The 14,945-nt window shown below is 41.4% G+C and overlaps 1 protein-coding gene across 4 annotated transcripts in view; it reads left to right on the top strand.

Annotated features, from left to right (window-relative positions):
- AFG2A (AFG2 AAA ATPase homolog A) overlaps window positions 1–14,945 on the top strand; it is a 225,742-nt gene that overhangs the window by 24,119 nt on the left and 186,678 nt on the right. For all 4 annotated transcript variants that reach the window (XM_065062123.1, XM_065062121.1, XM_065062125.1 and 1 more), the window contains exons 10-11: window positions 3,411–3,565; window positions 11,896–12,105. In XM_065062123.1, the coding sequence (XP_064918195.1) occupies window positions 3,411–3,565; window positions 11,896–12,105 (365 nt within the window). The remainder of the gene's footprint in view (window positions 1–3,410; window positions 3,566–11,895; window positions 12,106–14,945) is intronic.

Below are 14,945 nucleotides of genomic sequence, written 5' to 3'. Positions count from 1 at the left end.
TTTGTGATGATGATCTAATGTGCCAACACTTAGCCAAGCTATGAGCAAGAAAATCTTACAGGGAAACAATGCTATTGACCTCATGCACAGCCCAGTACCAAAGAAGAATCATCTGTACCAGGACAGGGTGTTCTGCTGTTTGGTGGTGGTTTTTTCTTCCCCCCCCAGCTCTGTCCACTTAGTTTCCTCTGTTCTAGACAGACAGGATAAGTTGGTGAGGTAGAGCACACAGTTGTTGGACTGGAACAAATTGTTTATTTTCCATTGTTTGTAATCATGCGTGACTTATTATGCTGGTTTCTTCTTTTTTTTTTTTTTTTTTAAACTGGGGTTTTCCATTTATACTCCACTGAGAATCGTTGTTGTTTGCTACTGCAAATTTTGCCTTTCATGTTAACTTCCAGGTTAAGTTTCTGCTTTGCAAAGGGCGGTCCTGGGGACCAGCCCTGTGCCCTTTACTGGGAACGGGTAACTACCTCGGTGACCTTCCTCCCGTCACACAGGACTCGGGCTGGAATAAAACCGGGCAAACATACTCACCCACTTCTGAGCCGAAAGTCTCTGCTGAAAGGCTATTGACATTCATTAATCCTTAAGAATGAAATAGCATCAGAAAAGGAGCAAGCAAAACTGAAGGCAATGCTGTGTGTGCTTAAGAGTCGGGTTTACAGCAATGCCATGTGCTCAAACCAAAACATCCCCATGCTAAAGATACCCAAGGGCTAAGCTGAGATGCCTGGTGTTTTCTGAGGTACTATGGCTGAATCTTCAGTTCGCCTGCGTTACAACTTCTGTAGCGATAAGCTTGGTTTTGCTGTAGTGTTCCACCTCCTTTGCTGCTGCATCGCTTCTAGCAGCATGTTTTGCACTCTATCCTGCACTTCCTTACTTTAAATACTTCTTTCAGTGTCTCCAGACGAGGATGTGCTTTTCTGTCTCCTGTAAGCCACTGGCTGTATCCTCCTCCTGTTAATAAGAGTCCCCCTCTCCACCCCCGCTCTGGTTAGAGGTCAATCCGAAGTGCAGGAAAGAATGATTATGATAACAGGAGGAAACAGGAAGAATCATGCTTTCTTTTTTCAATCTGTTTTTTATTATTGTTTTAATGTAAAACATTGTTTCAATTAAGTGCTGACCTGTGCAGTGGCGTGTGCGTGCACATGCCGAAATGAATTCAGGCTTTGTTTGGAAAGCTGTGACCTCTTTATTCCTGTTCTGGTTCAAGGCTGTTGCATTTCAAACCCACTGCTGAGGACTGAGATTTCACTCGTGCTCCTAGTAGCACAGGCAGTAATGATCCTTAAGGGCAGTGCTCTACTTGAGCATTTTATGTGCTGTTCTCTCTCAATTTTTAAAATAAACTTGTTTGGTTTTAAGAATTCCTGATGTCACGAAGGAAAGATAACCATGATTAAAATCCATCAAATGGCCACCGGGCTAAACCTGTACCTGATGGAGTAGATATTTACAGAAATGAGGAGCAGAGATCTCTATCAGTTACTTACTTTCTCTGTGACTTAATTTCATGTTATGTTGGTTTTTTTTGTTGTTGTTGTTGTTTTTTTAAGTAAGAGTCCCATGTGAATTGACTGCACCAAAAAGAAACTGTAGGACTCAACCCAAATACCTGCTCCCACCCTCAAAAGTGTTAGCTGCAATGACACTAAAATAAGATGTCAGGTTTGTTATTTGCTCGGATGTAAATTTTAAATCTGGGGGATGAATCTGTGTTGTCTTGTTGAAGCTTTTTGTTTGCTTAAAATGAACTGTTTCAGAGGAAGGAAGAAAAGGGGGGAGGAAGAACATGGAAATTGTCTGGGTTGTTAAAACGTCTGGGTCAGTTATATTTTATGCTTGTCCTCTGGTGACCAGATTTTAATTTTTCTCCTCGGCATCATGGAATGCTTTCATTTATACATCTTATTAGTTCTGGATGTTCTGCACAAGAGGAAACCCGAATTACAAACTTTTTTTTCATTATTGTATTAAGAGGCTGGGTATTGAATGCAGGTGCTCAGCCTCTGCCATAATTGGCAGTTTATGGAGAGACACCAGCTGTACAGCTTCACAAGGGAGATATTATATCTCTTCACACGTTGTACATATTGTAGGAAATACAGAATTCCTGTCATTGTCAGAAACTTCACATGTCTGTGCGTACCAATGACTCTGTAGGAAAAAAAGCAACAATCCACTGAAGGTTAAAACCATGACTATTTTCAGAAATGGCTTATCCCTTTTATTGTGCTTTCATGTAGCACTAACTGATGTTTTGTTTGGTTAAATATAGAAAAGATTTAACAAATGTTTGCCTTTTTATGGTCATGCAAGATGAAGTGATGTCATACTAACAGGCTCATATTGTTTTGGTAACACATGACAGGTTGTACTACATACCTGCATGTGTGCAGGTGTGTGTATACCCGTGTGTAAGATTATACCCGTCAGGTAATAATATACCAAATCACACATTTAACAGTTTCGATTTGCACAACAGAATTGGAAATAGAAGCAACAGAACTCCAAATGCAGAATTATACAGTGGGAAAACCATGGTGCTTCTGGGCATCTTACACAAGGGGGGCTGTAGCTGCTGTCCCGGGGGCATGTCTGGGAGCTGCACACAGCGCTGCTTGGTCCTGCCAGGAGAGTATTGATGTACTGATGTGCGACTGGGTGGGACTTGCGCGGCTTTTGAAGGACTGAATTATAGGAGGAAGCTGGGAATTAGTATCCAGATTTATAGGTATTGTGTGTGAGTGATTTGGCCAAACAAAGAAGGTAAAAGCAACTTATGTTTGAGAGGTGTGATCGCTGAAGGGAGAAAATAGCTATTGAGTGTTGCAGGGGAAAGTTTTTGAATATCAAGAAAAGTATAGGTATTTGCTGTCTTAATAGATAGCAAAATAGGGTTCCAATGAAAGCAAGAGAAATCTTATCAGTTTGTTTTTAAGAGCAGCTTGGAAAATACTGTCCTATTAATAGAGGAACAGACAAGGTTGCAGATGTGTTAAATCAGAATCAGCTCACATAAGACTTGCGTTAAATATTTGTTATCCCTCTTCCCTCTGTGGTTTAGAAATGTGTTCATCTTGATGTGTGGACATTTGGAGTTTGCCCTGTTAGCTTCTTCATCTCTGGCAACACAGCGACAAGGCTGTTTCATTCTCTCTTTTGGAAGAGATTTAGTTTACATTCTGTCTGTGGTAATGAAATCCTCTTTTTTCTTGTTCTCTTATCAGAAGTGTCTTGTGTGTTCTTTGACCTAGCCAAGGCCTGGCATGGAGACATTTGTTTGAACATCATTTCCTTTCCAGTGCTGCCGTGTGCTTGTGTGCTGTACTTTTTATGCTTGTGAGAACCTGGAGGATGTCTACATATTTTTGGTTTGTTTGTTTTGTTTTTAATAGGTTTGTACGCATTGCGGAGAGCACTGGGGAAGCGCCGTAACCCGTTAGACGCGGAGGTGGCTGGGTCAGTGACAATTGCCTTCAATGACTTCCTGCAGGGGATGCGGGATGTCAGGCCCAGCGCCATGAGGGAGGTGGCAGTTGATGTGCCAAAAGTAAGTTATTTTTTGCAATACGCTAGCAACGCTGTTAGAGCCACATTAAAACTTTCAGTTAGGCATTGAAATGCCCTGCCAAAAGAGAGTCATTTTGTGAAGTGGAAGCCTCAGGTTGCCAATAAATGTGGTGCATCATCTTTTTGTTTCGATATTTGTTTGTTTAAGTATAATTTTGAAGACCCATTTACAGGAACTTCATTTCCTAATGCCTTAGGAAAAGTTGTTAGTGCGAGAGCATATCTCCTGATCTGTAGTTTTATGTCCTGAGTGGGTTAATGGAGTTTAAAGCTTCAGATGTCTGCTCAGAGCAGATTCTGAATAGCCGTGCAAGCTGGAGCCTTTTGTAAAGCAAACACAAACTTAAGCAGATACCAGCTTTTAGCATTTGTAGCTGAAGTGTGTTGAAACAAAGTTGTGAGAAGACTGATTGCTGTCATTTCATGTAAAGCAGTTAACTAATTCTACACACAGTTCATACTGCTGTGACCTGAATGTCTTCAGTGACATTACATGGTTTTAACAGAGGGCAGAATTAGATACTGTAGGTGGGTTATTGCTGCCAAGCAGTTGCCCACCTGGGGCTGTCATTACATCAACAGTTCTATTGGCAATGACAGGTTCACCTTTACCCCACTGACTGCTCTCTCAGTATTGTATTATAGTAGTTTGGTAGCAGACACAACATTAATTGGACTGGGAAACTGATCTGGTTTAAGATGACTCTGATCTGGTTTAGGAAGATTGAGCAAAAGAAGATGGTGTCTTTAATCTTAATAAATCTTGAGCCCATGAGCTGTTCTGCTGGTGTTTCTCAACAGCTCTCCGAGCCCTAGAAGAAAACATTTACGTCTTGTTGCATGAAGATGAGTCATCTGGGAATTTGATTTCACAACTGTAGACCATTATTCCCAAACTATAGGAATGGGAAATAAAATCTGTGAACAGGATGCTGCGCACAGCCAGCTCGGATATCACACTTGGCTTGTTAAAGAGTCCACGCTGTGTAGTGAAGCACTGGGTCGAAATGCCTGGGCTGGCCCTGGACAACTTTTCCTGGAAATGGTGTAGTGGCATCAATATCTGCATGGGCTTATTAGTTCTGCTGAGAACCAGAGTTACCAATTCTCTTGTTACTTGTGCTCCTGGCTCTTGAGCTCACATCATTATCACTGTGCTGTGTCTTTTAGATATACCAGCCCATTTGGAGCTAGATGGGGTGCTGCTAACCAGCACAATAAAGACAGGTAGAAGCCAGGTCTCCAGCTACTGCAGGAAATCTGTTCAGAATCCAGGTCAATCTACTACTCAGGCTCCTGCTGTCCACTGAAGCATCCTGCCAGTGGCTTCCTTGATTGTCACGTTTCTGGTTGTTAAACACCAGCTGAGTCACTGCAATACTACTGAAATTTATTCCTTTACTGAAGGGAGGTAACACCACAGTTCAGTTTTTTTTCATGCTGACAGGACCTGCGTTTTTACAAAATAATGCATAGTCTATGAAGATGTAGGGTAAATTTCAAGCCATCTCCTTGGTGCCTGGGGTGAGTTTAAAATGGAAACTAAAGTACCGGGTGCAACAGATTTTGTGTCTTCCCACATCACCTACCGAAGGATGTGCTGGAATTCAGTTTAACCATTATTTAGGGAGGCAAGAACTACCAGTCTACCAAACCAAAGGTACCTGTGCATGCCAGAAGCAGTATGAATATCTGGAAATACTGACACAGGTGTCTGTGAAAGTCACAGTGGTGTAAATCCAGCCCTGTAACACCACCACCCTCAGGGCTAACTGCTCTGTTGCCATTTGTGTTTGAGGGGGACAGGTGCTGTAAGTCAGTGCTCAAGTCCATGGGTTGGTTGAAGGAACTTGGTTACGCTGCAGCTGGGTGGCAGGGGTGGCAGCACAGGGGAAGGAAGCAACAGGAATCCGGGCTGCAGCCCCCTCGTTAGGGCTGATTACTGGGGGCTTGGGAGGTGATGTGGGAACCTTTGTAAATGTCTGAAACTCATTCATTTATTTTAGTATGGTGTAGCAATTTAAAAAAAAAAGTTGTCCACCGTGTGGTTTGTAGACAAGTGAAATTTAAAAAGTCTATTTATCATTGTTATTAAACTCCGGGTAGTGTAATTTGCTATTTGTTAGCAAATAAGTATGTCTTATTCTCACCTGATTGTTAGTGTCTGAGTGCCGGTCAATTAGCATTTAATGTACTGTTGTCCAGAGAATTTACAAGCTGGACTTGTTGTTTGGAACACAGATTGCAGCAGAAGATACAATGCATCTTCTAATTTCTTGGATAACATTTTTTTTAACAAGTATATGAAACATTTTATATTGCATGCTTCTAGTAATGAATTTTAGGTATGCCCTAATCTAATTTCACAGGCTCATTTTTTGCTTCACTGATTAAAGTTGTGTATTTAACTGCTCCGGTTGAAGCCGTGTGTTTGATTACACTAACATTTGCAACTAATTTGATGTTGAAGTACTTGGTTTCAGTAGTAAATCACATATCTAAGAAGCCAAATGAATGCAACTGCAGAGCTATTAATTAGTTGCATCATCTTGTGTCAATGATGCTGTGTCCTGTTGCTGTTTAATATTGTTATGCCTGAATGTCTACTCCTGCAACACCTGTGAGGAAACCTTAAAGTTACTTGCTTACCACAGAACTGATGTTAATAGTCCTAGTTTCTATAATAAGTTATTTTGCTTTACTGGTTTATCCCTCTTTTCAGTGCAGTGCTTTCAGTCCGTGGACTTGGGTCACTTACTGGTTCAACACTTAGTTGGCTGTTGGCCGTGTCGTACTGGGACATTACCTACAGTAATTTGTACCAACAGAAACTGCCTTACTTACACCTTTTGTTGCATTATTATCAAGCTATAAAAGTCATAGCTGGGTGTGGGGGGAGCAGAAAAGAAAACACGGCTGAGAGAGGAATCCAGCTATCTTTGAGAAACCTAAAACTTGTTGTGGTTTTTTTTTCCTGGTTAACGTATCTGTGTGCATAGTATTTTATTGAATCATCCTGTATTGATTAATCTCCAGATTCTCTCTCTCTAAGGATAGGCCTTTCTTCCCCTGCTGTCCTTGCCCCAGAAGGTATGCCGCTAGACAGTTAATTGTGTGGGCCAATTTGTTAGAAAATCAGGGGTTACATTCCTTTGTGTTTTGAAGTCTGATCGTAACATTATAATCTAAAAAATCCTCGCTAAAAATAACTTTAAATGTGAAATAAATGATCAGCTATGATATTTTTTTTTTCCAAAGAGAAAACAGAAGTCTGAACTATGTTAATAAATCTGCTTCCCTGCTGTTTGTTGCAGATACATTATTCACTTGGGAGCTCCCTTAGCCCAAAAGTTCCATCCACACCATTTTCAGATATCTATCTATCTATTTATCTATCTATCTAATCTTTCTATCTATCTATCTTTCTATATATTTTATATTTCACTGCTTTGCAGCAGCCATGTGTCAATTGAATAAAAGTTCAAAGTAACTTCTAAATAAGGCCACAAGTAAATGAATTTTGTTAAAGTGCTCCTTCCCTTTGTAGTCATGACAACTTTGCCATTTATGTGTTTTTTTTTTTTTCTGATTGCTTGGGTTTTTTTGGTTTGTTTGTTTGTGGTTTTTTTTAAGCTGGTATCACCTCTCATACTGAATGAAAGTAATTTCTTGGTTTGTCATGAACTCCAAATTGTTTTGTCAACACAGAACTTGTTCTGTAAAATCTGCAGAACTTTTGAGTAGGCTGTGAGGAAAATTTGGGTTTCAAATCAGTCTTTGCTTTTTAGGTCCTAGAACTGAGCACTAGCTGCCTGGCTGTTTAGAAGGCTACTAGGCTAAATTGCTCTGTTGCAGTCTTCTGTCTTATTTAAAGCCTGGAATAACCTCTTGTTCTATGTATACTTGGGGTAGTAGCTGCAGAGCAAGTGGGTATATGAGAAGTGAGTTGTTTGGATGGACTTGAGCAAGTCACTTCTTGGTATCTGAGGATGTTGGGTAACATTTATAGAAGGCTTCGCAGTCTGCTTCTGAAAAGCGCTCTATGACAAGCTGGTTATTAGGGGTTTTGACACTGACGTATCTTGAGCTCTTTTCTTACTCCAAGCATATTTGAAATCAGTGGTGGGGAAAACAGCCAAAATGAAGTGAGGTTGGGGTGAGGTTGTGTGCAGGAGAAGCTGTTGGAGGCAGAGGTGCCACCATGGGCGCTCTGTGTGTGTGTGTGTGTTTCCCTTTTCTCTATTCCTTCATCCTTCCATGGGTGGCCAGGCTGCCATGCGCACTGCCTGTGGCCAAGGCAAATACAAAATACACGCCTGCTCGGTTCCATGTAGCATCTTGTTTTCCATTTTTACAGAATCTTTCTTGAACTTTGCTGTGTGTTACAGCATTTTTAGAAGGCTGCCTTTTTTTTTCAATGGGGATTTGGGAGAGAGGGGATGCACATTATAAATCAGGAAGTTAATACTTCTGTTCTTTGGAGAGTTGCACTGTAGTTGCTGTTCCTCCCTCTCCTATGGGTCTTTCTGAAATTTTTGCAGAGTGCTATGGGTTTTGCTTGCCTGTTTCATTACTTTTACTGTAATTTAACACCCAGATTTGTGTCTCTGCAGCCAGAAGGTTCTGGATGAGACATCTTTTGCATGTCTGTTTTATTTCTTTATTGCTGCTGCTTAACAGCCTCTGAGGAGTTGCTGTTCTGCCTTGTATTCTGAGCTCTGTTGACCTGGGGAGAGCTAAAGATTATGGCAATAACGAAATCTTGGTGTCTTACACACTGTAACAGAGCACTGTATTCGTATGTGTAAGCTCAGCCCCGAGGTTAATCTTTAAAACCATTTCCACGGTGACAGAATATCACACTTCATTGCTTGTGTTGCAGGACCTTTGAGTCGGTGTGCAGGTAAAGAAGTGTCGCTGTCCTCACATATACGCTAGAATTTGGGTTCATTGCAGTTGGAAGTCACTGAGGATGTGTGTGCAAAAGCAATCCACCTGGCTCTTCCAAGCTTATATGAATCTAAATTAATTCTGACTTGTAAGTGTTTTATTGTTGGTGGGCTGTTTTGTGTGTTTTTTTTTTTCCCTATTGACCTCTATCCCTTCGAAATGAGGAAAAAAGAATTGTTAAGGACTTGACCAGAATGTGAAGGTAGTGTTTTATCATCTATTTTTGCTTTTAATACCTTTTCTGCTTGAAATCCACACCTTGTGTTAGAGAAATTCTGAGTAAGTTAAATGAATTTTTGACTGTTTAACTATTCTGTTTTCAACTCACAACAGGCAGGCTCACGTTTAGTGGGCTTGTTTGTATGTCCTGATCCAGCTGTCTCCCTTTTCTGCCCTTCCTGGTTTTAAATGTAACCAAAATCAAAATAAGCCTTCAGATTACAGAAAGGAACCTTCATATAAGTTTGCCCTACTTCACCTTTTCTGTACAATTCTATTGCGTGTGTTGATGTTAAATGACAGATGGCATGTCTGAAAAATCATTTGAATAATGCCTCAGAAGACCTGTGAAGTAGTCTGAAGATTTGCAGGAGGGTAAAACTAACATTTCGCTGTTTTCTCTTTGGCTTTTTGCTTGCATGCGAAGTACCACTAATGGATTTTCCCTACTGTTGCTGAAACTTCTAGAGAATTCCTGGTGGCTTAATTAATTTAAAGACATTCTTTTTTCATGTTTGTCAAAATCTTTGTCTGGCTAGAAAGACATTATGATAGAAATGATTAGTCCACGCTTTAGCAGGATTGATAGTGAAAAAGAGAACAAGCTTATTTTTTGTGTTGTCCTCTCTAAGAAAACCATCTACTTGTTTAAAAGTGCTGAGATTTAGTTCTGTGCAGTTGCCAGAGCTGCTAGGTAGTATAAGGGTTGTAGGGATAGGTAACGTGTATTTTTAAAATTATTTTAACCACACCATTTTAGATATAAAGTCAGAGAAGACTTGGATTAACTGTTCTGAGCTTAATTATGTTACTCAACCATGAAATTTGAGTTAAAAGAGCTGGTTTGCATGTGTGGAACAGTGGCAATATGCAGGTGAGGTATCTGACATATCATCACTTTTTAGAAACATGTACGTTTGCTTTATGGCGATCAAAACTCTGCAAGTAGATTTCTGTCTCTTGCGAAAACTCAAGTGGATGGGGAGGATGCTTTCTAACTTCAGGAACTTAAATGGGGTGCCCAGATAAGACATCTCGCCTCTGAAGGAAAGGGAGAAACTGGGTGTGAGACCCCTGTCTGACTTGTGAAGCAGTCGTACTGCAGCTGAACCTCTCTGCCAAGTTGTCTGTCCCCTTCCCCGCTCTCCCTCCATCCCTCCTGTGTCGGCAGCCCAAGGTGCCTGGCTCAAAGCTGGGTGATAGGAATTTGTGCTCCTTTCTTTCCCTCCTTTCTTTCCCTCCTTTCTTTCCCTCCTTTCTTTCCCTCCTTTCTTTCCCTCCTTTCTTTCCCTCCTTTCTTTCCCTCCTTTCTTTCCCTCCTTTCTTTCCCTCCTTTCTTTCCCTCCTTTCTTTCCCTCCTTTCTTTCCCTCCTTTCTTTCCCTCCTTTCTTTCCCTCCTTTCTTTCCCTCCTTTCTTTCCCTCCTTTCTTTCCCTCCTTTCTTTCCCTCCTTTCTTTCCCTCCTTTCTTTCCCTCCTTTCTTTCCCTCCTTTCTTTCCCTCCTTTCTTTCCCTCCTTTCTTTCCCTCCTTTCTTTCCCTCCTTTCTTTCCCTCCTTTCTTTCCCTCACAGGAATTCTGCCTTTGGCAGTTCCCTCTGTCCTCAGATCCTTCTTAGTACCTAGTGGTGGTCAGCATAACATATCTCATACTTCCCCAAGCTTATAAAGTAATTATTTAAGAACCAGAAGCTGCTGGCCACTAATAAAGATAAAGGGTTCTGTTTTTTCTAGTGTTGCTGTCCCATATTCCTGGTGTAAAAGAGATGTTCTGCGGGCAGCAGATTGTCAGCTCCTCCCTTTCCAGTTAGCCTTTAAAAATACTCAGAGAGGTAGACCCGTGTGTGTTGACCTTTGGTGTTTGCTCTCCATGGTCTTTGTCATTTTCTTCCATGTCAAAGACTCACAATCGAGGAGAAGTTTTATTTACTTTGCAATTTGCTTGGACTTACACAAAAGTGCTTGCACCACTTCCAAATCCTCTTTGTCTTCCACATTGGTAGTGGGCTGAATTGCCTTGTTCAGGGACTTTCTGCTCATGGTTTCCACTCTGTGTACTGGTATCAGGAAAATAGCAATAGGGACAAGCCAGCAGTGACACCAGTTTTCAAATCAGGAGAAAAGGCGATACGTTGCCTCTGTGTGATACTCTGCTTGCCCTTCAAGTGCAGCTGACTTTCCAGAGCTGAAGGGGATTTATGTCTAGTAAATTTTTGGAAGAGTGTTTTAAGACAGAAGATCATTTGATTTAGGTGCGTCTTGACATGTTTAATATTTGAAGTGGATGGGAATGGATGGTGACAGGACAAAGAACAGGCCGGGGGATGTGGGGAAAAGTCTCAGGCTTGTTGACAGCAATGCGGGGAGAGGTGGAGCAGGTTTTAGGTCAGTCTTCTGTTTTGGGTGGGATGTATTAGTTCTGTTCCAGTGTATGTCTGACAAGCCTGTCTTGTGGTTTCAACAGAGCAAATTGAACTGCAGTTGGGTTTGAGTGTTGCTTTGTTGTGTGCAGTTCTTCTTTTCTGTAAATACTTGTCTGTTTGGAGGATTGCTTATTTTTAAATTTCTAGTCAAATGCCTGGTGCCCAAATCCCTGTGGGACTGATAGTGCTGGTGAGCGTAGGAACCTCCAAAGCTTCTAATGCTTGTTCCTGTTCAGCTTAGTGGGATTATACAGCTGGGATCAGGGCCTCACTCTGCAGCTGTAAATAAAACCAGGTATAGCTCATGCAGTCCTTTCCTGCAGGGAAGACACTGAAGTAATGTACAAATTCTGCATCAGCATCACATTAAAAAACAAGAGATCCGAGTTGTGAATTCGCTAGTGATCACACAAAGTGTTGCTGTCTGTATGATCGTGATGTCATTTTATTGTTATTTTTCTATATTTTGGTACTCATCTTTGAAGTAGATAGAAAATATTTTACCTACATCCCCCAGTATAAAGTGAGTCTAATCTCCCTTACTCATGTGACTTTATTAGTAATTGTTTCTTGTTTAAAAGGCTTTTTGAAAAAGTGACTGATGAAAAACAACTTCATGAAATAACTAGTAGGTGCTCTACAGGGCGCTTTTGTCGTGTTCTTTTTTTGTTTTAATAGTTTTGCTGTGTTGTCTGAATTCAGCAAAGTGGTGTGCTTTGCAGGTGTCTTGGTCAGACATAGGAGGACTAGAAGATGTTAAGCTGAAACTGAAGCAGGCGGTTGAATGGCCTCTCAAACATCCCGGCTCCTTCATCCGAATGGGGATTCAGCCTCCAAAAGGTGTGCTGCTCTACGGACCTCCTGGGTGCTCAAAAACAATGATAGCAAAGGCTTTGGCTCATGAAAGTGGCCTCAACTTCTTGGCAGTCAAGGTAGGCCGTTTAGTCTTCTGTTTCCTCAACTCCTACGTAATTATTGATAGCTTACCAATTTCCAGTGCTAAAACCCAGTGCCTCTTAGTGTTCCTGATAGTTATATATGCTACAGCAAACACCTTGTAAATATTGAGGTTTGTGGGTTTTTTTGGTATGCTTTTAAAAAATGTATTATTTAATTTATCAGAGCACAGAAATTATATATTAGATGGGTGGGTAAGCTATGTAGTGGCATCTTAATTAATGGCATAATTTAAAATATTTTTTAAAGTGGAAACCACTAAATTCTTAAAGCAGTATAAATGAAATACAACTCTGGATAGTTGATAGCTCTTTTTACTGTAATAGTTGCTTGCATGGAAATAATATCTCATCTCTTGCATTCCTTTTCATTCCTCAGGAAAGCCACTTTCTGTATCTTACTGTTCATGTTTCATTACAGATCTTTCTTGCCCTATTTGCCATTTTTCAGAGGAAATCATTCCACTTCATCAGTTTTTTAGAAAGTTTGCAAAATCAGTTATATCTGGAGTACTCTTGGATAAGTGGGATATTCTCTCAGTATTACGGAACACTTTAAGTATTGAAAAATTTTGGATTTCGTTGCCTATGAATCAGTGTAATTGATTAGCGTGGGTCGTATGGAAAACGCATGAATGGAAGTTATTTAATAATAAAACCGAGCTTCAACGCATAGGAAGGAAAAAAAAAAGACAGCAGAGTGATTCCACATGGGGTATTCTCGCAGCTGTGTCAGAATGTTAATGAAGTGCAAGAAAAAACATTTGTTTAAGTATTTTAGAAGTATCTCCTCAGCAGTAAGATCACGTCCTCTAGTCTGTTGACCATCTCTCGGCTCACAAAGCCGCCTGTGTTGTGAGTTTCTGCACAGCTTCCTCCTCCGCCGCTGCTTTCAGAGACACCGCGGCTCTGGATCCGTCCTGCCTGTGAGCAGAGCCTGTCCCGCTGACCCCAAGGCCAGCAGCCCGTCCTTGCTGGTGCTTCCCAGGGTTACAGACAGGCCTCTGGGTCACGGTCACATCAATGAGAGCAGCCTCGGAAACCTCAGCCCTTAAGAAACACTGCCTTGTACTGCCTCTTCCATAAAGAAGTTCTTTGTACTCCAGAGTTAATGGTAGCTTTTTCATCCTGTGCTGCTTAGAAGAGAACGTTCCTCTTTGTCTCTCCCAAAGCACTGATGCCTGAGAGTGTGGGGGAAAAAAGGTAGCAATCTGGAAAAACAAAACAAAAAAACAACCAACCAAAAAACACAAAAAACCAAACAGAAACAAAAAACCCAGCTAAAAATAAATGTTGTCGCTATGCTGTATTCATCAGTCATAGCTACATAAGGCATTGTTACAATGCACTTAATTGTGCAAATGGAAAAGGTGGCTTATGTGGAATAGGGGGTATCTGAAGCTGCACTGCTATGAAGTGCTTTTGTACAGGAATGCAGCATTTCTTCATGGTGGAGTTTGATGGTGCAAACCCCTCTGTCATTGACAAGCTGCAGCGAAGTGCCTGGCTCCAGGAAACTGCCTTTTATTCCCTGTCGGTTTAAATCCCTTGACCTGGAACTGGTCTAATATTCAAATGTCCAGATGTTTCAAGCAGCACATCTCTGGAGCATGTCCAGCCTTGGATATGTTGACTCCAGGAAGGGAGCATAGCCCACTTTCTCTGACTCCACATTTGCTTCCTGGACAGAAAAGGCAACATCCATCATGTGCTAAATGTGTTAAACGTCATTGTCTGTGGCACTTCTTAAAGCACAACAGGCATGAATTAATTTCCAGTGCATGTGTTCCTGCAATAAATCCAAAGTAGATGAATATGATTTTTTTTTTTTAGAAGGCTTTTTTTTTTTTTCCTTATAGTCCTAGTGATTTTCCTGTTCTCTACGTTATGACTCAAATGTCTCTCCTGGAACTGATATCAGACTTTTTGAAATGGAAGTGTGTTTCTTGATAATTAACTTTTCAGACTTGCGTTTTCCTTCCAGTCTCTCCTGCCTCAAATCAGGTAGTCTTGATGAAAAGTGTCTGCCGTACAGCCTGTAGGATACGTGTACTCTTTCGGGATAACTCGGGTGGCTTAGGTTCTTGGGTCCTTCTCAAGAGGAGACACGGCTGCTGGATGCCGTCTGTCTCCTGTGTCTGAAACCGGAGAGGAAATAGAGTACGTTACATGCAGCGTTTACTTGGTCCAGCGATTTTCTGAAAGATGGACCTATTATGTCTGCACGCTACATTTAAGATACTTGGGCACAGCAAGTCCAGCTCTCTCAAGAAGTGCTGAATGTACTCTGCTTGTCTAAGTTGGCTGTCCTGCTCGGCTGCAACAGGTATCGCCCCAGCCTGGCCCCAGGAAGGCTTTGCACTGTTTGTCCAGATGTGTCTGTGCAACGTCTGTGCAGTTTGGACAGCTGGCTCTGTTAAATGAGGTACTTCATCTGGGTTAAAATGTGATGTTTCCATGTGTCTTGCGCATGGCTGGTTGTCATAACGCTGCGTGACGCATGGTCGAAATGGCGCAGCCTCCAGCCCACGTCGGAGTTGTCTCTAATGAGGTTTGGAAGATGTGCAAAGTCTAGGTGTAATTTCTGGGCAGAGGAGCTGAAGAAAACAACACGATAACAGATACGTGACGTTGCATCCTGTTCTCTCCCGAGATCTATTGTGAAGTTTGAATGGTTAGTGTTCCAATGAACGTGGCCCTTTTGTAAACCTGCTCTTTGATATTTGGCCAAAACTTTTTATAGCTATATTTTCACCCAGATTGGTGACCTTTTGCTTTTCCAGAGAAAAGCAGTTGGTTGGTTTGTTTGTTTTACA

This window comes from Columba livia, chromosome 4, assembly GCF_036013475.1.
Source record: "Columba livia isolate bColLiv1 breed racing homer chromosome 4, bColLiv1.pat.W.v2, whole genome shotgun sequence".
NCBI lineage: Eukaryota > Metazoa > Chordata > Aves > Columbiformes > Columbidae > Columba > Columba livia.
Note: the sequence above shows the minus strand (reverse complement) of the source record. Positions and strands in the feature narration are given on the sequence as shown.